Raw genomic sequence first — 25,655 nt, forward strand, 5'->3', positions numbered from 1 at the left:
ACAAACCAAAGTTTCTGAATGTCTCTCTGCTGTATCATCCTGGATGGCCCTCCGCCGCCGTAAACTCAACATGGCTAAAACAGAGCTCCTCATACTTCCTCCCAAACCTGGCCCTACTACCTCCTTCCACATTACTGTTGGAACTACGATCATTCACCCAGTAGCCCAAACACGCTGCCTAGGGGTCATACTCGACTCCTCTCTCACATTCGCCCCTCACATTCAAAACATTTCTAAAACCTGTCGCTTTTTCCTCCGCAATATAACAAAAATATGCCCTTTCCTCTATTGCTCGACTGCTAAAACTCTGACTCAGGCCCTCATTCTTTCCCGTCTTGATTACTGTAACCTCCTGCTGTCCGGCCTTCCTGACTCTCACCTGTCTCCCCTACAATCTATCCTAAACGCTGCTGCCAGAATCACTCTACTCTTTCTTAGATCTGTCCCAGCATCTCCCCTCATGAAATCCCTCTCCTGGCTTCCGATCAATTCCCGCATCTCACACTCCATTCTTCTCCTCACTTTTAAAGCTTTACACTCTTCTGCCACTCCTTACATCTCAGCCCTAATTTCTCGTTATGCACCATCCAGACTCTTGCGTTCTTTTCAAGGATGTCTTCTTTCTACCCCCTTTGTATCTAAAGCCCACTCCCGCCTTAAACCTTTTTCACTGACTGCCCCACACCTCTGGAATGCCCTTCCCCTCAGTACCCGACTAGCACCCTCTCTATCTACCTTTAAGACCCACCTTAAGACACACTTGCTTAAAGAAGCATATGAATAGCACTGTGGATATTCTGAACACATGATACATAAAGCTTGGCCCCCTGCAGATGCACTTACCAGAACTCCCTTCTATTGTCTCTGTACGTTCTCCCTACCTACCAATTAGACTGTACGCTCCTCAGGGCAGGGACTCCTCTTCCTTAATGTTACTTTTATGTCTAAAGCACTTATTCCCATGATCTGTTATTTATATTATCTGTTATTTATTTGATTACTACTGTGAAGTGCTATGTACATTAATGGCGCTATATAAATAAAGACATACAATACAATACAATGCAGCAGTTTACAGTTAGACTTATTGTTATTACCTGAGAATTTTTGCAACAACTTTGGGGTAACCTAAAGTTAAAACCTATATTATTACGATTGTAAGTCTCTGCAGCAGAGCAGAGATTGCACTTACTGTAATGGGAAAGTAGTCTCTCAAATATCTCCAAACCACACTTCTTCTCAGCGTATGACTCCTTCTCCCACCCTTGCTGGGGGTGTCCCAATCCACATACCACCATACTCCATACAAAACACTGATTATCCAGAACCGGGTGAAGAGGAGGCAGATGTAGATGAGGATGCAGGTCTGTGCTATAAGAGAAGCAAGACAGGACAAGGGACATTAGTAACAAACAGTATAAACCTCATTCTTCTTTGCTTGCAGACATACTGTACAGTCCTGTACACTCTTCTCCTTGCTGCTGATCACTCTATAGCAGTGATTCCCCACCAGGGTTCCGCTGACCCCGGGGGTTCCGTGGAGCAGTACCAGGGGTTCTGCCTATGGGCCGCCCACACTCACGGTGCGGCCTGCAACGGCTTTCCTGGCTCTCCCCCCCCCCCCCCCTAGAGCCCGCTCTCAGGACTGCAGGAGGGTAGGAGCGCGCTCTAGCAGTGCGGCACTTCCGGTGCCTGCTGCAAGTTAGAGTGAGCGCATGCGTGCGGTCCTGCCTGCTCTGCTGTTCTGCTGCTAGCTCATTGCCTCCTGCCCTCTGCAGGATACCAGCCTCTACTTTCACCTGAGGTAGGCATATGGGGGGGATGGTGGCGATGTGAGATGCAGGGGGAGGGGGGTATATGATGATTGATGATGATTGATGATTGATGATAGATGATGATTGATGATGATTGATGATGATTGATGATGATTGATGATGATTGATGATGATTGATGATGATTGATGATGATGATGATGATGATGATGGGGGTGCTGGGGGAGATATGAGGATGATGATGAGGGGTGCTAGGAGAGATATGAGAGTGATGAGGGGTGCTGGGGGAGATGATGATAATGAGGGGTGCTGGGGGAGATATGTATTGGGGTGGTGTGGGTCTTTTTAAAATGTATTGAGGCAGCCGGGGTTTTTTTTAATATGTATTGGTGGGGTATTTTTATTATGTATTGCGGGTTGGGCTTATATGTATGTAGGTGGGTGGGGTTTTTTGTTATGTATTTTGTGGGGGGATTGAGTGAGAGTGGGGTAACTGATGGAAGGTAGGGGCAAGTGGGAGGAGAGGGGGGAGTGAGTGAGGAAAAGAGGGAGTGAGAAGCAGGGGAGAAATACATGCGAGGCGGGAGGGGGGGAGAGTGAGTGAGATGGAGGGGAGATAAATACATGGGTAGAGGTTGGGAAATAGAGGGGCTCGTAGGTGTGAACTTTTGTGATTTAGCCCTGTCGAACCTAATATGTATCAGCCAGATAGGGGTTCCCCGAGATTTTTCAAAATACTTCAAGGGCACCTCCAAACAAAAAAGAATGGGAATCACTGCTCTGTGGGTATTTCTGGGTCACCTCTTCCCGTTCTGTTTTCTGCTTCGGGCAAAATTAAATTGCAACTGACGTTCTCCCTATTTAACAATGAATCCATGGCATTACCATTTACTCTCACCTATTATAAATTATTCTCTGCATAGAGATGAATAAATCCCAGTGGTTTAACTGTACATTTTTTTTCCAGCCAAGATAAATTATCATCATATTTCAGAAATGGATTGAGGAAGCATTAGAACAACAAAGACAGACATTTAGGGGCCTATTCTATAAGCGTTCATAAAAAAAAATCGCCCGGGTGTTTAATTCGCCAGTTTTTTTTAGCATTGCTATCGTGGTATTCAGAAAGCCTCGATTACCTCTGATAGCAAAATTCCCAAAACGGGCGAGAAGCCGGCGGCGTGATGATCGCCTCTCCGAAAAGGCCAAATCCGGCGAATTGTTTTAGCTGCAGAGATCGCTGAACAGAGAGAGCCGCCTCTCCCTGCGCAAATCTCACCAGAGATTGATGTGTTTTAATATTACTTTAAATACTAGTGTAGTTCAGCATGGGGTCTCCGGAGCAGAACCGCGTTGATTCCAGGTCTGGGGATCCCCTGCTTCCTGAGATACAGGTCCCATTATGGGGTGCCAGTATCTCCTATGCATTTTATTCCCACGGTCACGTGACGTGAGACATTTAATTGGTTGGCTAGTGCTTTTACTTCTTGAATTGGGGTGTTTAGGTGCTTGTGTATATCTTTTATTATTGTGTATTTTTGGCCTTGATGCTTTTTTTATTAGGGTGACTATTGACTGCTATAGTGGCTTATAATGCCCAAATTATATGGGTATGACGTACCACAATGCCAATCAATGAGTAGAGGGTGGGTATAGTGGTCCCAGGGTGGGTGGTTAGACCTCCCGGGTGGGTAGCGGGGAAAGGTGGGTTAGCCCCTTAATTACTATAGCGGTTATTAATCGCTAAGGTGATTAAAGGGTTAGGGGCCATTAGATTGTATTTTTTCTTGTATTCTTTCTGGCAATGGAGGACATGGACCTGGAGTATGCTGATAAGGATGCCCTTCATGATGGCAGGGGTATGTAGAAGGTTTATTTACTTTATTTATGCTGGCTGGCTAATGTTTTATTTTGTAATGGGCAAATGAGCTCCATATCTGGATAACTATTATTTTGCCCATTACTGTGCTGGTTGTGGTGGGGGGGTTTGAGGGACATGTATTTATTTGAATGTATTCCTCATTTTTATTTTGTGCCACAGGATTGGTACCGCAGGCCAGCGGGAACCCACGGGGACCACCTGAGGACCGCCAGACACCCGCGGGGACCACCTGAGGGCCCCGAGACACCTGTGAGGACCACCCGATGGCCCCCATACACTTGTGGGGACCACCCGAGGGCCCCCAGACACCTGCGGGATCTTCCTAAGGACCCCCGGATACCTGCATCCTCTGGTATCAATTCTGTGGGGGTAGAGGAGGTGGGTATTAGTGGTGTTGTGTTTTTAATGTTTATTGTGAGTAGGAGAGGTGGGTGAAGGGGGTATTTGGCCCTTGGTGGGTGGGTAGCAGGAGGGGATAACCCCTTCATTGCCTTAGCAGTAAGCCACTAAGGTAATGAAGTTGTCTGTAAATGCATTTTTATTGCAGTGGACTCCGGTGCAGATATTAATGGGTATCAGCTCTGGAGACCCTCGGCATCAATCCAATGCAGAAAAAAAAGCATTTTTTTTTCTGTCCTGTCTTACCGCCTCTCAGCAGCTTCTCACCAGCCTCACACCAAATTTTCCTGGCGCGTGGATTTTAGGAGAAACTCGCCATTCTAGAGCCGTGATTTGCCTCGATAAGCTAATCACGGCTACTAGAATTGCACGAGTTTCAGAACCTGCCAAGAAGTAGCTTATTGCCAGTCACTCAGTGACTTTTTTATGACGGCTAAAAAATGTGGTGATTCATGCCTTTATCACCCATTTATCGAGGCTTACTGAACAGCAGTAGGCATTGTGTCTGACAAGTGCTCGATAAGTGGCTTATCAAGGCTTATAGATTAGGCCCCTTAGTGTTTGAACAGCAACTACAGTACTTTCCTTGGGTCTGTATACCCTGTATCACCATGTCTTTCCTGTTGGGCTCAGATGCAAAAATTGCAATACAGGCATACCCCGCATTAACGTACGCAATGGGACCGGAGCATGTATGTAAAGCGAAAATGTACTTAAAGTGAAGCACTGCCTTTTCCCACTTATCGATGCATGTACGGTACTGCAATCGTCCTATACGTGCATAACTGATGTAAATAACGCATTTGTAACAGGCTCTGTAGTCCCCCGCTTGCACACAGCTTCGGTACAGGTAGGGAGCCGGTATTGCTGTTCAGGACGTGCTGACAGGCGCATGCGTGAGCTGGCGTTTGCCTATTGGGCGATATGTACTTACTCGTGAGTGTACTTAAAGTGAGTGTCCTTAAACCGGGGTATGCCTGTACTGTACTTCAATCACAGATGAAGATAGCAGTTGAGTGGATATCAGGCTACTGTATGTATGTGCTTCAATATCTCCTCCTCTCCCAATTTTCTATTTCCAGTCTTCCTTTTATTAAAAGAAAGGATCTTATACAGTCTCAGGGGTCCAAGGTTCCCATGTCATATTTTCATGCTTGTTCTATAAAAGTTTCATAACCTTCAAAACTATCTTGAAAGTTCCTGATTTACTGAGCCAAATAATACAATTAATTATTTACATTTTGCTTACTTAATACACTTTGTGCATGCATCTGTTTATGAATTTTTAAACTCTACGGTGTAGTTAAGAATAGAATAGTAATAGCATTTGATTTATTCATATTTTCATCTCACAACCCTGCAAGTTAAAGAGAGACCCCCCAAAAATCTCACTGTGGTCGTTTTTGACATTCACAGAGTTACAGCTTCTCACTACGCTATGTGTACTAGTCACATGTTAATTGGCTTTCCAGCAGGAGGGACAGATTATATAAACCACCTAGAGAAGTATAATGCTTAAAACAGCAAAAAATTGGACATCTTATTGTCATCATACAGCTTTTTTTTTTTTTTTTTGCACACACACTGCACACACTCTCAGCGCACTGTGCACATTACACGCACTGCCAACACGACACATGCTGCCCACACGACACGCGCTGCACACACGACACGCGCTGCACACACGACACTCACAGCGCACACTACACACTGCGCGCACTACTCACTGCACACACTACACTCGGTGCGCACACTACACTCACTGCGCCCACTACTCGCTGCACACACTACACTCGCTGCACATACTACACTCACTGCACACACTACACTCACTGCACACTACACACACTCACTGAACAATCACTACACGCACACTATGCTCACTACACTCACTGCGCGCACAACACTCACTACACTCACTGTGCGCACTACTCACTGCACGCACTGCGCACACACTGCGCACACACACACTCACTGCACACACACACACACTCACTGCACACACAGCACACTCACTGCACACACAGCACACTGACACCACACACACCACACACACCACACACACCACACACACCACACACACCACACTCACAGCCCCCTAACCCCCTTCCTCCAGTGTCAGCTGCTGGGAGTCATCGTGGGGCTGCCTGCGGGGATCGGCGCAGAGTTGGAGGGGTGGTCGGATCGACGCAGAGCTGGGGGGGGTGATCGGATTGGCGCAGGGCTGGGGGGGGTGGTCAGATTGGCGCAGGGCTGGGGGGGTGGTCAGATCAGCGCAGGGCTGGGGGGGTGGTCAGATCGGCGCAGGGCTTTGGGAGTGGGCGGAGCGGTGCAGGGCTTTGGGAGTGGACGGAGCGGTGCAGGGCTTTGGGAGTGGGCGGAGCGGTGCAGGGCTTTGGGAGGGGGCGGAGCGGTGCAGGGCTTTGGGAGTGGACGGAGCGGTGCAGGGCTTTGGGAGTGGGCGGAGCGGTGCAGGGCTTTGGGAGGGGGCGGAGCGGTGCAGGGCTTTGGGAGTGGACGGAGCGGTGCAGGGCTTTGGGAGTGGACGGAGCGGTGCAGGGCTTTGGGAGTGGGCGGAGCGGTGCAGGGCTTTGGGAGGGGGCGGAGCGGTGCAGGGCTTTGGGAGTGGGCGGAGCGGTGCAGGGCTTTGGGGGTGGGCGGAGCGGTGCAGGGCTTTGGGGGTGGGCGGAGCGGCGCAGGGCTTTGGGGGTGGGCGCATCGGCGCAGGGCTTTGGGAGTGGATGGATCGGCGCAGGGGGGGGGACAGATCGGCGTAGGGGGGGACGGATCTGCGTAAGGGCACATCAGTGCGGTGCAAGGAGAATGCGGGGGATGTGCTGCGGGCGCCTCACTCCACACCTTTCAGCTTTCCTCCCTCCTCCCTCCACCCGGTCCGACATTGGACCGCAAGTGGCAAATATTAGTGTCGGATATACTCCGACATTCGACCAGAAAGGGTTAATTACACTTTTAAGCATCTTTTAATTTCTATAGAAGGTTGTAGTCCACCTCCCAAGCAGTGCAAGATCTTTGCAACACTTTCCTGTATATGATCATTTGTTGCCAATATTCCCAGCAGTTTGAGCTGTTAAGTGCAACAATAGATAATGCTACCTTAATACTATAAGGATACATTGTAGCTGCTGAGTCACACTGACTGAAGGATTGATTGAAAGTGAAAGTCAGCCATTATGTTAGGCACACAATCAGGATTTTTACAGATTTAAAACAGGAGCACCAAACAATTGCCACCTTAGCTAAGAAAGTAGAATTATACATTGTCACAAGCTTTCCATATGAAAATAAGAAAAAAAGATGGAAAGGGGTGGGGGGGGGGGGGGGGGGGTAGTATTGCTCCTGTAACTCCTGAGAAATGCTTTGTTTATCCCATAAACATAAATGACTGTTGGAGGCTTGTGTAATCCATCTCACCCCAGTCCTGTCTGACACTGCAATGTTCTGTTGCATATGAAACCACATACATAAGGCAACAGTGATAATGTCTTGGATACTTTTTGTCCAGGCTATTTATACACACTGTGCATGCAGTGCTTTAAAGAATGAGCATATCAACATTAGTATACAAGAGTGTGATAACATAATACCGCAACATAGCACCAGCAATACAAAAGGTAACTTTGCCTTCATGACCTTCCAATTTACAGGCAAGGTGGTGGGTAATTGGGACATCCCATACCTTTGCATATTTTTTAATACATTTGATGGCTTTTGCTCTTTTTTGCTCTATTTTTAATGCCGTCCTCAACTACAGTAGTTTAGGTGCAAATGACTGTAGTGTGGGTGTGAGTTAATGTAGATCCGAGATCTCAAACTCAGTCCTCAAGGGCCACCAAGAGGCCAGGTTTAATGGATATCCCCGCTTCAGCACAGTGGCTCAATCAGTGGCTCAGTCTCAGTCAGCCAATCAGTGGCAACAGACTGGCCTATTGGTGGCCGTTGAGGACTGAGTTTGAGATCTGTTATAGATCTTTCTTTTCACCCAGTGATTCAAACTCCGATGCCCACAGGCAGCATAAGACACACACCTATACCACCTTTATTTTCAGTAACTCCTTTACTTAGTGGGTTGAAATGCCAACCACATTATTTTCCATACAAGGCGTGATATTTACACAGCAAACAAATGTATTTTGCATAACTCAGGAATAAAAAGTGCGCTTTTGTGAACAGATGTCTACCTGGATGTAAAAGCCGACATTAAAAAGAAAGCACAAATTAGAAAAGGAATCCTCTTAATTTCCAGCACCATTTAAATATTTGTATTCATAGAGCATCTGATGGGGTTTGTATGTGCAGCCACGTACACTATAAACAGTGGACAATTCAGTGGATTGGAAAACTAAGGCCAATAAGAGAACAATAAAAATGAATAACATTTAGTAAAAGTAGTCAAGGGAAACCTCTGAAATACCGGTGTGGCAGAGGTTTTTTCACCCGCTGGAGCATTATGGTGGAATATTGAGCGTTATTATTGCCATTAAATCCTACCGAAAATCAGCGATGTGCTGCGTTATTAGCAGGTGAAATAATCTGTGCTCCGCCTGTATGACCAAAACACCATGGGCTTTATAATTTAAAACATTGTCACTACCAATAACTTAACCAATGTATAATAAGAACTGCTACTAGGATAGGAATGAATCCTCATAATGTTTAAGAGCTGACCATTCTGGTCTTGAAAATATACGTTACAACAAAACACATGGGATCCTCAGGATCATGGCAATTTCTATATTACCTCTTCCAGACCTGATGAAGGAGAGGAAATTGAGAGCCAGGAGTATTCATTGCAAATTCTTAGTACAATAAGTACCAGAGATCTATTACACTGAAACGTGCAGCTGCAGCGGCCGTTATTCGAACAAATCACAGCGCCGATTTCGTGTGCTCTGCTGTACTCCACGCGGCATTAACACCGCCAATCGCCCCAGGCACCCGCGCTTATCGCGGATGCGTTGTTTTAATTTCATGGATTTTGTTTCTTTGGTTGCAATGAAATGAATGAATTGTAATGTGTACAGTACTGTGCTACTGTGTCAATTTCAGGTGTTTAAAAGCCAGAACACGAAAATGCCATTTTCTGCACTCGCCGCACTCGCGTCTAAAGGCGATACGGTTGGAAGAAATCACGCGCCATGACATGGGTATTCCGATGTATACACCGCGTGAAGTGTTCGAATAACGGCCGCTGCAGCTGTAAATGCAATATGGGGAAAAAAAGAGATTGCCTTATACAGAACTGGTAGAGGTGACATTTAGCATAGCAAATTATTTTACTTAAAAATGACAGATGTTGCAGGAGTATAAGTTCATAGGGCTATACTACAGAAATGGAAAATCTGCACAGAAACCCACAGCCTTTCCCCTTCTTACCTGTAAGGTGTCCGTGGGACATCTGCCCCTTTACTATCAGGACCACATGTTGCTGTGATTCTAGGAACACAGAGCTGCATCTGTCGTCAGGTTGTGTAATCTGTTCCCCACTTAAAAATGTATCGTGAATTTAGGATAAATTGGTTACATTCTGTGACGAATGTCAAATATGTAACTTTCTGCAGTGACCACTCTTACGGTTAACCCTGCACTTTTTTCTGATTCACTTTTCAGTTCACAGTTTGCACCCACCATTTGATTACCTCACTTATGTACTCAATCACTTTATTCAATTAGTATGGTCCTGTGATCACTCCCTACCCTTTTGTTGTTTCCTAACCCTGCACTTTCGCTGATAAATAATGACCCTAAGAAAAAAGGACCTGCCAGCAACTTCCTTGTCTGTGCATCAATCAACAGTGGCAACAAAATTGGATGCTCCCATTGCTTGGAAAACCCACAGATGCCGCCGGGGTTTTTGCTCCCACTGACTCATTATGGTGGAACACTCTGTGATATTTTGCATTATCGCTGCCTTTGATTCCTACTGATATTTTCTGCGTCATAAACATAGAGTTGTGTTATCAGTGGGAGCAATGCAGTCTGCTGCATCTGTACCCGTTCCAATAAACTAATGCTATTGATGGATGCCGCTATTCATTGGCTCACACGGCTTCCTCCGAGGCAGCCATTTTAACTTCCTGAACCAACCAACAGCGGATTTTGTGATTATTAGAACGACCCAGGCTCCCCAGTTCAGAATAAATTGACATCATAAATACAAGCTTGAAGTAATGTGGTTTGCCGCTTTAAACAAACTGCAAAGGTAGCAGAGTTATTTTAACTCCTCCTCCACACTATAAAATAATTGGAGATTATATCTCTTGCAACACCATTAAACAAACAGCTTGGTATGATCTTTGTCCTTCTAAACACTCAACACTAAAAATAAAGCACTAATAAGCACCCGAGACTATAAACCCAAGGTCTGTTAATATCTTCAATGTCTTACTGAATGGAGACTACGTTACACTAAGGCCTTGTACATAGTAGGCGCGTGCCAAGAGCAGCTCTAATTCAATGTTTGGGGACGTGCCCGTGACATCACGTGAGCGGTTCGCCCTCATTGGCTGAACCGTGCACGTGACCCGGCCTTCACACGTCAAAATCAAAAGATTTTGTATCGCGAAAAGTCAACCGCGCTGTTGCATGCACCTACGGTCTATGGTCATGCGCATTGCCTTAGAGGCTTGTGTGTGTGCGGCGGGTGCAATGACGCATGCGCAGTCACATTGACTATGGACGCGGGCTAATGCTGGTTAGTTTAATGCGTCGGCTGCACAATAAAGAAATATCACGTGCGGCATATTAACAAAACAAATGTCGCAAGCAAGGTTTAAAGTTCTGTGTGTAACGGAGGGGTACAAATGCAGACCCAAAGAATTTTTAGTACAATTCGCCATTTGTGGAGCATTTTATTTTTACTGACTTTAGACGTCTCTCCTTCCCAACGCTGTTTTCATCTTTTAAATCTGCTGCGTTCAGGAGATAGACATGCCGTATTAAACAGACACAAAGAGGCAATGTGGGCCCTGCTCCTGGGAGCTTACAATATAGAGGGAATTAGGGACAGTGCTGAAACAAAAGGTAAAGTGGCTGCTCATTGTGGGGGGTTAAAATTAAGCTCTCCCCAGAGCCCATAGTAGTCTGAAGGTTGCCAAGGTAACCTCAGAAGCTAGAGATCAAAATAGTGTTTTTAACATTTTAACACTAGAAAAACATTTTTTTTTTTTTTTTTTAAAGGAGCAGGTTATTATCACAGGCAATATACAATTATTAACATTGTATGAGTTAAACGCATGGAGGCTTCTGGTGGAGATTGCTGCTCTTGAAAGGAAGCCAAAAACTGCTCCAGATCACATGAAGTTCTGATTCTTTTAAACATATTTACATTTTCCCTGCAATCCAGAAACAATTTTTTTTTTGACAAAACCAAAACGAGAACTACTTTTTTTTAGAGCCAAAACCAATACAGGGGCTCAATTGCACCTCCCTGTACAGTATAATTATTATACAGTGTATATGCAAAGGTAGCAGGTGTTATTGCTTTCGCTGGCGAGTGCCAGCGGGTCCTATAATGTGTTAGCCCCGCCCCTTTTCATGCGCGGCTAATTCAAACACAGTGGTATCTGCAATAGCAATAACGTCTGCTACATCTGTATTATATGGGTAGCTATAGAGAATGAGATCTGACTTGTTGAAGTGAAACCGCTTAGCTGACGGTAGCTCATTGGAAAATCTCATAGGGTACAATGAGTTGAGTTGGGACTTTCTATGAAATGGAAGTAGCATACTGCACATGTGCAGACTGGGGCAGCAGAGGGGGGGCACACGTTCTCTGCAGCTCTGTCTGTGCTGGCCGAATGAAACTGACATTGGGAGCATGCGCGCGCCATGCACGTGCTCTCCCTACTGCATCAGACCTCGGGCTCTCACTCTCTCCTGTACAGTGCGAGACCGAAAATGACAGGGATCTCGGCAGCGCGCTCCCCCTGCATATCAGACTCTCACTATCCTCTGCGACTCTGGAAGTTGCAGGGATCTCGGGAGCGTGCATGCATCATGCACGCGCTGCCCCTGCGCTACTACGCATGCGCTTCAGACTTGGATCCTGCACGTCTAATAGATTTCCATTGTACGCATATGCAGAATCAACAGACACACACACGCACGTACGCACGCCATTTTTATTTCTACCCTACCAGTGTGTGTATATATGTTTATATGTACACTCCAGGGGTGTTCTGCTGGGACCCCTTCCTCACCTCTTTACAGGACAACTCATCTGTGGAAATAGCGGATGCGCTGATCGGGCGAACCGCCCTACTGCACGTCTTGCTCGTTTCCCTGCTGCTTTGCTGTGCTCTTGTCCGGGACTCGTGCAGAGTATCATCTCTTTTTCTCATTATCTCTAGCATACCTGGGACTTCCCCCTTAGGGGTGATTTACTATTATTACAGCTTGCTATAACTATCAGCTCACGTGCTGTTTTCTGGACACTTTCTATTTGGACCGGATATTCACACAGATTGGGCATGCAAGAAGGGCTTACAGAAGTGCAAAGCATGCAAATCTGCTTCGGAAGTGCTCTTTAGAAGCGGGTTGTCACACTTCAGAGCTAATAGATATAGGCCCCAGTGTTTTTACTCATTGAGCCACCGCCTTCTCCCACGTATATGGTGCAGATTAATAGAACTCAAAAAGTGACATCACTTAAAAAATAGCAGATTTGACGATGCTTGAAGGGAGGAAGTGTGATGCACACACTCATAGTCTAGGAGCACAGCTTGTGGTACAGGTCATCATATTATATGTGTCATACAATACCTTCCTTGCCCTTCCTTTTAATGCAGCAAAACATGTGAAATCTTATACATGTAGCCCTTGTACCCCCACCCTACGGGACATTGGGGAGTCTGCTTCTTATCTGGCTACTTTCTATGTGTTGTGCTGTACCTGTTGGTAACAGGAGGGCTCAGTGCTCCACGGTGTTGTGGGGAGAAACAGGACAAGTTCACAGGTTACCTTAGTTCTTGATAGGTGCAGCGCCTCCAGTCAGCATGGATCCTCTGTGATAGCAGGGATGGCCAATACTGACACCTTTTCTTCTTCCAGCAACAAGACAGTGAATCACATTGGTTCTGGTACAACTGAATCTTTGTTGCATGCAGGTGACATAAACAGAACTGATGCATTCTTCCCTCATCTTGATACATTGACAAAGAGAATGAAAAGGATTTTCTTTTCTTCAACGTTATTCCTAAATTGCAGTACACATCCCCTTATGTATCAAACCAGTTTGTAAAAGAAGCAACAGCAGAACACTAAGAAACAGGAAAATAGGACATTCTCTGGGCTTCCTTACCATTGGTAGGCCTTGGTAACTGTGTCCCAAAGGTTCATGGTGAAAGTATGTTTGGCCTCTTCAACTAGTTCTCCATAGGGACCAGATCAACAAAACATTTAGAAGTAGGACCACAAGCATATTGTAATGTCCAGTGTTCGACAAACCTATACATTTGCACGCCCCGGGCGAGTGGATTTAACATCGTGGCGAGCTCCTATTGGCCCAAGCAGCACACATGTGGTACTAGGTAGCGAGTAGATTTTTTTGTTCGGCGAGTAGATTTTTTGGTTATTTGTCGACCACTGGTAATGTCAATTTAAATACATTGAATTACTTGAAAATGATTATATTTGAACATTTTGCAAGCATTTATAACATCAATACCATTAATATTTGCATAACCGTAGTTTACGAGTAAGTTTCAGTGTCAAAAGAACTGCACTTAGCTGCCTAAGCAACTAGTATGAAATTAGCAGGAGCAGAGATTCTAAGGACCACATCAACACCCTCTGCAGGCTGAAGAGCCCTGGTATATGCTAGTACAGTATATGCTGGTATATGCTGGTATATACTGGGGCAGAGATGGGTATTCTTATCCCCAGTAATGTATTCATATTTGAGAGTATGCATATTCATGCATATTGATTGATGTTATAAAAACTGGAGGATTAGCCCACATCGGTGGGCTCTAAATGTATGGGATTTCTTGAGAACTGCAGTTGAGGGGATTGTATATGTCTCACCATACAGTATGTGCACCTACATTTTTCCCAAATATTTCCAGTATGTAAAACTTAACCAATCACGCAGTGGTCAAAGTGGCTTTTAGAGGCAATGTGTAGTGATGCTGAGCCTGATTTTTAAACGATTGTTGTCTATTAAACACTCGGGCGACACTCTTTGGAGTGTATATCAGAAAGATGTAAGCAATATTTATGCTTCTTCTAAAAGAAACCATATTTTCTTTATGTAGCTCTGTAAGAGATGTGTGCAGAGGTACATATAATGGAGACTGATTTGGGTGAAATTATATCTTGGCTTTATTGAGCCTGTTCCTTTATCCAGGCAAAACATACAAAAACAACAAAATAACAAAGCCCTATCCCTTTGCATGGGCTAACTTAGTTTCCCAAACCCTATCTGCAGGTCTGGAGGGATATTCCCATTACCAGCCTGTCACACCAAAGTCTCAGGAAGTACCTTAAGCAGGTGGCCCTTCATGTCAGTCTCTGGCAGGTTCCTGGATCCTCTGTGTCCAGGAAATATAGGTCTCTGGGTGTCTGGATCTCAGCACACCTTTGTGCTCAAGACTGTGTCTGTGTGCTGGCTTCTCTGCTTTCCTGGGTTAGCCCAATTGTGAACTAAGGAATCCCTCTCCTGTGTCTCACATAAGGCTTCACTTAATTAGCCAGGTGGAGTCTGGTTAATTGCCTGCTGCACTTAACCAGATCCTTGCTGGATTTTAGAGATAGTTTCTTTAAAAGGAATAAATCCCAGTTACAAGCACCCTGCTATATATCTCTATGGTCTGGCATGTAAGTTCTGGGAATAGCAGGCGGTGTTAGAGTTAAACCCATAGCTCTGCATGGGAGTCCATTTCCCCAAAAGTTATATTGTTTCAGTTTTCAGGCACATGCCTGAAAACGTTTGGAGTAATCTGCCAGGGTGAGGGTTTTCCAAGTTACTGGGGCAGAGAAGCTAGCCACTCACCTAGTATAAATATATGGTCTCTTCCTCCTCCAGACCAGGACTGACTAAATTTGTCACTGCCCCTCATAAGGAACCAGAAGGGGCAGGCTCATGGTCTATACCTATCCCTGATAGGCTTACACAGGTCATGAGTCACCACCTGACTTCTGTCCATCAGAGAGGAGCATGTAGGGGGGTCACAAGCCCACAGAATTAACCTGTCACAGCCTGCAGCTAGCAGGAACTTACATAACAGGGGGAAAGACAGGCAGAATAGACATACCCTGTTACATCTACAAAGACGTAAATATTACCATGCAGTACTTCAAGTGTTTGTCAGCACAACTGTACCACATATTTATATATTTATCAACTTAGCTTCATAGTGAGTTTGTGGGAAAATGTGCCCACAGCTGCATGAGCACTATAGCCGTTTAATGAATAACATGTATAAGTCCCATTCAATGCAGCGAGTCTCTAAGCTTTGTCCCCGGTGGCCACGGCTGCGATGGCGTACACGTGGGAACAAGATCTGCCCCTCTGTGGTGCCGAGACTCAGTAGCTGCTTGCATGCGCATATACAGCTCGCAATGCGCGACCACATTTTGCAAAGACAAGGATTTTGTCTTTTCTTGTGGCGACGGAGCACTGGCCACGTCACGGCGGTGATTCAGCCAATGAGGGCGAACCAGTCATGTGACATCATGGCCACGCCCCCGCCACATCTCCCCATCGTGAGTTGCCTGGAGTCCACCAGATCGCACTCACTCAGGTAACGAGCGCCACTAGGCACCCCACTGGGGAGGTGCAGTGAGTCTATTGGTACATATGCTGGACTGTATTGGATCAGCAGGATGCTTGCTGGGCTGTGGTGTGCCTTTAGAATATGCATTGAGCTGAGTGAGCCTATTGAACGCAGTGTTACCATGGATTTATCCATACAGTTTATATGGTCAATTAACCCAAACATTTTACATTATTTTATATTGTATTGTAATATGTTATATAAATTCATGTATCACCCCAACCTTTGCAAAGATCTATATGTATTTATCAAATATAGACGTTTCACTCAAACTTTGACGTTTAGAAAGTTTGCATTTTTAACCTGTGGACGTGCCATTTTTAAAACCATACATGTACAACACCATATTTTGGGGTATGTTAAAATGACTTAAATTGTAAATTTCCTTGGAACTGCCCATTAACTCAGTTCTAGGGTTACTACTGTACCTTTTCAAAGAGAGAATTAAGGAAGCTTGCCAAGTGTGGATGACAGTGCCTCACGATGAACTGAAAACGTTGAGGCCTAGATTTACCAAGCAGTGCTACATCAGAATACACAATCCAGCATGACTTCGTAAATATGGCTGTTTACTGGTCATTCTGTAAGCTGTCTTCCAGCACAGGTGTCTTATGGAGTTACACAGCTTAACACAGCTTAATAAATAATGTAGAGCCTTTTCAGGCCTATTCACTTGAATGAGGAACCTTGTAGAATGTAAGTGGTCTTAGGCTGGGGCCATGGTACAGCAGACCGTGCGGATGCGTCCGCACACTGAGCGAACAGACTGCCTTAAGGCAGTGTTCGTTTCCATATGGCGTGCGGGTGCGTGGGGAAGTAGGAGGGGGCGACCACAGTTCAAACCGATTTCTTGGTGCGACAGACTGGTCACGTGAGCGGTTCGCCCAATGGGCGAACCAGCTCCGTGACGTCACTGACACATGCCCACGGACGACGCACCTACCATGGCCGAAAAATGAGCCCGCTTCAAGTGGTTGACATCACGGCCGCGCACGCCTCCGCACGTGGGAAGGCACCATGACCCCAGCCTTAAGGAGTAGCCGTTCTTCATAAATATAGCAAGGTAGAAAAATTGGCAAAAAGCGCTCTATGCCAGGAGAAACGGGATATAATATTGCCAAAACCACCTTCCAAAGGTATCCGTATGAGTAATAATGGTAGCGATATATAACAACCAGAATGGGTACTATCCTCCTGAAGACAGGTGGTGGGTAGTACAAGTCCACCCACAATCAGACTCATTGGCAGGTTCCCCTGAATAAATGCAAGTACTCACATATCCTTGGATGGCTGATAGGCTGTGCTGCTTCCAATGATGATTTACCAGAAGTGAAAAGAATGGGAGGAGCGCACGAACCAAATGGTTTTGAAACGCGTTGGATGGGTCTCATGACACATTAAAGTGCCCTTTTTATTCATTTTTTGACTTTGGGTCCTTCCTGCTCCATTTGGTTCGTGCGCTCCTCCCATTCTTTTCACTTCATAAATATAGCCCTGAATGTATAACGTATATACTGTTTACACAGGAGAATATGGGAGATGGCATTTCATACACATATATTTTGTTCTGGGTGAGTCACGGGAACGATTTACATGAAATTGTTAAGCTTGAAAACAAATGTGTTTTTGATTAATGCTTGAAAAAAACATGACACCCCAAAGAAAGCAATACATTATTGAACAGTGGAGAACAAAAGAGAAGCACCTACTTTAATTAAATTAATGCACTCAAATAACTATTAATAATTATTATCAGTCATTCTAGTTTATTTTAATCTCAAAGTAGGTGTTCTCCATTAATCTATATTTTCCTACTAAATCTGTACCTCCTTGTCTTGTACTTGTGGATTTAAAATGACACAACAACAGATAATAAACAAACTCATTGGGATTATTGAACCTTTGAGCAGGTTTCTCCTTTTATTACTTTAAGTTTGACATTATTGAACAGTTCTGCAAGGCTATATATTACTCTGCCATGTGGATATTGAGTAGTTTCAAGTGATTCAATTTCACAGCTGCAGCTGTACAGTATTAGAGAGTAAATATCGGCCAGTGACATTTCATGAATACCCTCCATGGAGATTTAGGGGCCTATTCAGGTAACTTCGATAAGTGACGCTTGTAAAGTGCACTTTACAGAACAAGCAATTTTGCATGTGAAGCTAGTCACAAAGCCTTCTGCCTTTCTCTCTCACTTTGAATCCTGGCTCTCTTTCTTTCTCTCCTCTAACACCCCTGTTCTTCTCTTTGGGGTCTCCAACTGCCACATTGATGACCCCTCTCTCCCTTAGGCTTCCTGCTTTCTGTCTCTAACCTTCATTTGGCCTTCAACAGTGGACTGCAGCCAGCACGCACATGGCCACTACCTAGACCTGGTTTTCACTAAAAACATTTCTCTCTCTGATTTCTCCATTTCCCCCTTCCCTCTCTCTGCCCATCACCTCATCTCATTTTCTCTCTCTCACTTCTCCCCTTCTCCATCTCCATCAACCCCTCATTTCTGCAGACTTGCACTCAATTAATCTACCAGCGTTTGATTCCACTTTACACTCCTTCTCCTCTCTCAGCCCTGCTCCAGACCCTGACAACCTGGTCAGGAACTATAACTCTGCCCTGTCCTCTCTTGATCTACATGCCCCACTTTCTCTCTGCCGTTCTCACCCTTCTAACCCCAGACCCTGGCTAAATTCCCAAATGTGCATGCTGCGTTCCTGCACTCGTTCCTCTGAACGCCTCTGGAGGAAATCTCACACTCTCGCAGACTTCCTTCACTACAGATTTATGCTATTCTGTTTCAATTCTGCCCTCTCTCAGGTTAAACAAACCTATTTTTCTTCACTAATCAACATGCACAAGTCTAACCCATGCCGACTTTTCTCTGTCTTTGACTCCCTACTCAGACCACCCCTAGCTGCCTCTTCTTCCTCCATCACACCTCAGGACTTTGCTGACTATTTTAAGGAAAAGGTGGAAACCATACATCAGAACCTCCCCTCTGTTTCCTCCTCCACTTCCTAACTCTCCCCCTGCCTTCCTTGGCTATTTTTTCTGCTGTCACAGAGGAAGATGTTGCACTGTTGATCTCCTCTTCTCCCTCTACCACTTGCCCTCTTGACCCCATTCCCTCTCATCTCCAAAAAACCTCTTTCTCCTTCTATAATACCTACGGTCACACAGATGTTTAACTCCTCCCTCTACTCTGGAACCTTTTCCTCCTCCTTCAAACATGCAACAGTCATACCATTGCTCAAAAACAGCAAGCTTGACCCTACCTGTCTTTCTAACTATCGGCCTGTCTCCCTCCTGCCTTTTGCCTCTAAACTCCTTTAACATCTTGTATTCTCTCGCCTGCTCCATTTTCTCACCACATATTCTCTCCTAGACCCTCTACAATCTGCTTCTGCACTGCTCACTCCACTCAAACAGCCCTCACTAAAATAACTAATGACCTCCATGCTGCCAAAGACTGAGGTCATTACACTCTGCTCATATTACTCGACCTCTCTGCAGAATTTAATACCATGGACCACCCGCTCCTTCACATTCCCATACTCTTGGTATTCGTAACAAAGCTCTATCCTGGATCTCCTCTTATCTGTCCCATCGCACTTTCATTGTCTCTTCTGCTAACAAGTCCTCCTTTTCTATCGATCTCTCTGGGGAGGGTACTCCAGTGCTCTGTCCTGGGGCAGCTCCTCTTTTCTCTGAACACACTCTCTCTAGGTGACTTAATCACATATATTGGGTTCAAATATCACCTCTATGCTGATGACACACAAATTTACTTTTTAATTCCTAACCTTACACCTGTTGTACAGACCAAAGTTTCTGAATGTCTGCGATATCATCCTGGATGGCCCTCCGCCGACTTAAACTCCGCATGTCAAAAACAGAGCTCCTCATATTTCATCCCAAACCTGGCCCCACTATCTCCTTCCACATTACTGTTGGACGTTCTGTCATACACCCAGTAACGCAAGCACGCTGCCTAGGGGTCACTTTCGACTCCTCTCTCACATTCAAAACGTATCTAAAACCTGTCGCTTTTCCTCCACAATAGTACAAAGATACACCTTTTCTTCTGTTGCTCAACTGCTAAAACTCTGACACTGGCCCTCATTCTCTCCCGTCTCGATTCCTGTAACCTCCTGCTGTCCGGCCTTCCTGCCTCTCACCTGTCCCCCCTACAAAAATCACTCTACTCTTTCCTAAATCTGTCTCAGCATCTCCCCTGCTGAAATCATTCTCCTGGCTTCATATCAAATTATGCATCTCACACTCAATTCTCCTCACTTTTAAGGCTTTACACTCTTCTGCCCCTCATTTGATCTCATCCCTAATTTCTCGCTATGCACCATCCAGACTCTTGCGTTCAGCTCAAGGATGTCTTCTCTCTACCCCCTTTGTATCTAAAGCCCTCTCCACCATTAAACCTTTCTCTCTGACTGCCCCACACCTATGGAATGCCCTTCCCCTCAAATCCTGACTGGCACCCTCTCTATCCACCTTTAAGACCCACCTTAAAACACACCTGCTTACCAATTAGACTGATAGCTCTTCAGAGCAGGGACTCTTCAAAAATGTTAATTTTTAAGTCTGAAGCACTTATTCCCATGATCTGTTATTTGTATTATTTGTAATTTATATGATTGTCACGTGTATTACTACAGTGAAGCGCTATGTACATTAATGGTGCTATATAAATAACGACATACATACATACATGCAAACAAAGCTGTGATAGCATGAAACAATCACCTTTTTCACAAGGTTTATCATTCTTGCTCAAGCCGTGCAGTAGGTCAAAAAAGGGTGAAACTCGCGAGGAGGAGAATGAGGACGACGACAACAACTTCCTAACTCAATAGGTATTTCCAGATGTATATATGTCCCTGTGATGGTAGGGGTTGCTGGGGGACCTAATAAAGCGAAATCCCAGCTATTTACCCCTAAATCCATGTAACTTGGCCAGCTATGTAAGGCTTATTTCAGCCAAATGTAATTTAATATATGTGGGAGAACAGGGAATGTATTTCAAAGCTTGTATTCTTTATTCCCTGTAAATGCAAACCCCCAGTGAATCACCATTGTTCTGTGATGTGATTTGGGCTAGCTATAATTCTAAATCCTGTCTTTTACATAATTACTTTGTCTGTATTTATGCCTGTGTTAGCAATTCCTCCCAGATTAGATACCTGGTATTGTGTGGTGATGGAATTAACATGCAAGAAAGTAAATTAGATATTCCACTGTTACTGTCATTTCTATGGAGAAAGTATATTCTAAGTAATTCACTCAGTGTAGGCTCTCCATAGAAATAGAGCAGAACAAAGGTAGGGGATTAGTTAAATGAATCAGTTATCAGGTCTGAGCCCCAGGCACTGTTTCTCTTAGCTGGCTGCCTTGCTCATGGTAAAGGATAGCCACCAAGGGGTATATAAGGAACACTGCTGATCAGTCCATCTCTGACCCTCAACGGAGAGGCTGTCAAATGGGAGCCAAACAGCTCTTACCTAGGTGTAATCCTAGATAGCAAACTAAGCTGGAGAAACCACATTGAGAAGATTCAACAGAAGGCAACAACCAAGCTGGCAGCACTGTACCCTCTGCTGAAGACAAGGACCATGCCCATCAAGAGCAAAGTCAATGTGATCAAGGCGATCATTAGACCCACAATGACATACGCCTCCCCGGTGTGGAGTGGTTGCCACCAACATCAAAGATCATCTCTCCAAAAATTACAGAACAAGGCGCTGCGGATTGCGTCCAACGCTCCACTTCCTACAAGAATAGCAGACCTTCATAGGGAACTGGGTATCGAGATGTTAGATGAACATCTAAAGAAGCTCAACAAGAAATTCTACAAGGAACTGGACCAGAACTCAAATCCGCTGATCAAGAAGCTTGCTGCGATCTCTGCAAACCCATTTGACCGCTACCCACGACCCATCACAGCGCTGAACCTGTGAAACCAACTCAACTGTGGCAAGTAACACAGATCAAGAAGCTTCCTAAAGAGTGCGACAATACACTCAACAAGAGAACTTGGAGTAATGAGGCTCAAGCCTCGGTATCCAATATCACCACTGACAGATTTAATCTGTCAGTCAGAACAGAACGGTCAGAGTCCATCTCTGGGAAGGAGTGTGGAGACCATCTGAGAGATACTCTGGGAAGGAGTGTGGAGTTGGACTGTGACCAGCTGGAGGTTCATGCCAGAGTGTCTGCTGTGTGCAGCACTCTGATATCTTGAAGCAGAGAAGCAGACAGGGTAAACCCACTTGAAGTGAGTCCCTGCACCTAGGAAATGTAGATCTCATTCCCCAGGACCCCATAAGTGTGTATATTTTTGTATTTTGTATTCTTGTTTGTTTCCAAGGATTTATCCAAAATAAACCTTATTTTATTTCACTGCCTTGTTTTGCCCTTTGATTGATCCCTTAAATATAAATGGTGTTGAAAGACCTGGTCTACCGTGACAGGCTTCTCAAACCTCCTTCCAAATAAATTAGGGACAAATGTCTGTGCTGAAAGATGAACATATCTGAGGTACCATGAGAGATATACTAATGCCTATACAAAGTATATTTAAATGTCTATACAAAGTATATTTAAATGAGTCACACTTAAAATATATCCTTAAGACCCATCAGTTAAAATACCCTTGTGATCAGTGGCAGATTTCCCATTAGGCCCGGGTCTAGAACATCAAAATTTGGGAATGGCATACATCGGCACTTGCTGCCTATGCATGCACGATCAGGGCTTGCCACGAGCAGCTGGTAAGTGCCAATCACGCATGTGTTTCCAGCAAGCGCCAATTGCGCATAAGTGGCTACAAGAGCCGGCCATGCATGCGCGATCAGCACTTGCTAGCCTCTCATGCACATGTGTGATCCGTGCATGCCAGCCCGCGCATGCGCGGTTGGCAACATGACATCACACGGCGTGGCGTTGCTGAGAAGACAAATGGCACTGGAGTAGGGGGGCGGCACCAGGTACGTGCCTGTGGGAGGCACATTTTTAAATCTGCCCCTGCTTGTGATGAAGGGGGTACCAATGTCAGACCATCCTTCTCTTCCCACAAATTTCATACAGTGAAATAGGAACATGCCAACACATTCGATGTTGCAGTGATAACATCGAAGCTACCTGAATAGGCTCCATAATGTTTAAAAACAGGGATACCTTACAGGTGGTTGGCCTTATTTACTGTATTACTTAATTTAAACTTGTTCCGAGGCTAATAATAGGAGATTAAGGTATTTTGCATCTACAACATGTTGCTCCTCTTGCATCAATGGGAGCAGTTCTGACATTGTGATGTATCACATTCTATCACATATATCAACTGTACTCCACATTTCTGAGTGTCAATAACTGTGTATTATTTGAAGTTGCATTAACCTCCCTGGCTAACATTGCATAACACATAATGATAAGAATATCGGTAACATAAAAATATCATGTAAATACATCCAATCATATTAGCCCATATTTGCTAAGCCATGCTATGTCATAATGTACATTAAGTCCCTTCAATTGAATGGGTCATACAGTGTCTTCTGCTGCCAGAAGACGTCTTATGACATAGAGTATGCACCGCCTAGTACATACAGGTCACTATATATTCTATAATGGGCTTAAAATTTGGAACTGTATGATTATGACTGAGTAACAAAGAATATTCTTTAATGTTATACAGATTTGATAGTCTTGCGAGAGAGACTGGTATGGGAGAGAGAATAGGGGGAAAGGGGATAGAAAATAGGAGGGGGGAATGTGTGAGTGGGGGGGAGAGAGAAAAAGGGGGGGAGAGATAGAACATACAAAAAATTTACAACTACAGTTAAAAATGATAGGATTGGTTCTATAAAAAAATTGGGGGAAGAGGGGTGTGGTGGGGTCCTGGGGGGGGGAGGGTCTTGGTAGTGGGGTTTGCACAGTTGGTGGAATTTACCTAATTCCTCCTCTGATGACAATTATTTATTTTTGGGATATAAACTGTCGGGTATGTGATGTAACTCCACCTTTTATTTTTATTTTTGCAACAAGGCACTAAAATAGCTTGTACTTCTAGCGTATTATATGACAGGCAACAAAATGCATTGCTTTTAAATCATTAACTGAAGAAGAAGAAAATATATATGGAGATTAGTTACTGTACATTCCCTGTTAACCCCAAAAATGAAAGTCGGTCAGCGTTCTTACCAAGAGCCAGGAAAGAGTAAACCCATTGAATAACCGCGACCGTCTGCAGCCTCCTTGTTAAAGGAACAGAGCGGGGAGCAAATTGAATCTTCATCTTCTATTGCCGGACTGTGCTTTTCAGAGAGGAGCCGATTGCCTAATTGCTGGAAATTGGGGTCCAAAGTCTCCCTGTTGATGTACGACGTGTTACAATGTCTGAACCTATAGTGCAGCGTTTCTATTCTGGAAGGTAAACTCTGTTCTGTTAGTAAAGGTTTTGGAGCAGAGCGGTTTCTACAATCTGCTGCGGCTGCTGCAACCCTGGTTAAAATCCAGCCAGGCCGTGCTGTTCAAACAAGTTACTAGTGAATGTTTGCCTTCATATCAGCTACACCGTTATCAACCTCCAGATAGCATTACCTCTGCTTTATATATTCTCTGTGTCCTTTTCTTACTTGTCTATGAAGCATAAATTGTGTCACAATTTCCTGGGAAAGTAAATACCTTTTAATTACAACAGGATAAACAATTCAGCAGGATCAAAGACACCGAAGATGTATTTTGGGGGGTTCAATGTTGTTTTTATTATTATTTTATACATTGCATTTACTTTCTTAATTGTGTCCAATAATAATATTCTCACATAGTGTTGACAATGTATACAGTGCTGTACAGTATACACAAAATGACACACACAGTGACACACTTACAGTGACACACACACAAACAAAATGACACACAGACAGTGACACACAGACAAACAGTGACATACAGACACACACACACTAAGCCCCCCTCCCCAAACACACATACAAATAAGCCCTCTCCCCCCCTTGGGGTGGGTAAGTTGCCTGGGAGGGTGGTATAAGGGGGGGCTGGGGCATGTGGACTTACCTGGGGCCCGTGGATGGGCATGCTTGAGCAGTATGGCCAGTGCACAGGAGAGACCAGCAGGCCCACAGAGGCCTTGAGGAGGGACAGATGGGCGGTGCAGAGGGAAGGGGCCTGCAGTTCTGCTGGATAGAAGGGAGGGGGAGGTGCTGAGGAAAGGGGAGAGCTTGGCTTGCCTGTAGGAGGGAAGGGAGGGGGGTGGCAGCCAGGAAAGGGGAGGGCCAGCCTAGCCTGCAGCAGGGAAGGGGCAGTGCTGAGGAAAGGTGAGGGCCCGGCATGCCTGAGCAGAATGGAAACAGTAGTGTTGCCGACAGGGAGGCCCGGCCCCTTGACTGGGCAGGCCCGGGACAGCAGTACCGGCTGCCCCCCCCCCCCCTGTCGGCGGCTCTGGTCAGAGTTAGTGGCTGGCTTAGGCGGGAGAAAATCACTTGCCCTCTTTCCTGCTGGTGCCAGTGCACGAGGATCCCGCCCTCCAGTCCCTGCGTTAATTGTTGGTATTAAAAGGAAAAATGAGTTACGAAGGGATTTATATAAAAGAGTTATGGGTGTTTTTTATTATATCCGCCAGGCGATGGGGTAGTGTTCAGATTGCACATGGTAAGGTTGGCTCAGTGATCCAGTTGGAAATAAGGTGGTGGTGGTTTGGGGTGTTGCTGGGCCTGGTCTGATGATCTAGCCCATTAGTGTATGTTTTTTCTATGTTTTGTCTTCTCATAATAAGT

The 25,655-nt window shown here is 45.1% G+C and overlaps 1 protein-coding gene across 2 annotated transcripts in view; it reads right to left on the reverse strand.

Annotated features, from left to right (window-relative positions):
• MOGAT2 (monoacylglycerol O-acyltransferase 2) overlaps nucleotides 1-25,025 on the reverse strand; it is a 100,885-nt gene extending 75,860 nt beyond the window's left edge. Inside the window, exons 1-3 of one of the 2 annotated variants that reach the window (XM_075592690.1) lie at nucleotides 24,937-25,025; nucleotides 24,064-24,231; nucleotides 1,193-1,371 (exon numbers count right to left, since the gene is read on the reverse strand). In XM_075592690.1, coding sequence (XP_075448805.1) covers nucleotides 1,193-1,371; nucleotides 24,064-24,157 — 273 coding nt within the window. In that variant the 5' untranslated portion in view covers nucleotides 24,158-24,231; nucleotides 24,937-25,025. Of the gene's footprint in view, nucleotides 1-1,192; nucleotides 1,372-24,063; nucleotides 24,531-24,936 lie in introns of both variants that reach the window. The other variant, XM_075592689.1, reaches the window with a different exon arrangement.
• Between the last annotated feature and the right edge of the window lie 630 nt (nucleotides 25,026-25,655).

This window comes from Ascaphus truei, chromosome 3, assembly GCF_040206685.1.
Source record: "Ascaphus truei isolate aAscTru1 chromosome 3, aAscTru1.hap1, whole genome shotgun sequence".
In the NCBI taxonomy this organism is placed as follows: domain Eukaryota; kingdom Metazoa; phylum Chordata; class Amphibia; order Anura; family Ascaphidae; genus Ascaphus; species Ascaphus truei.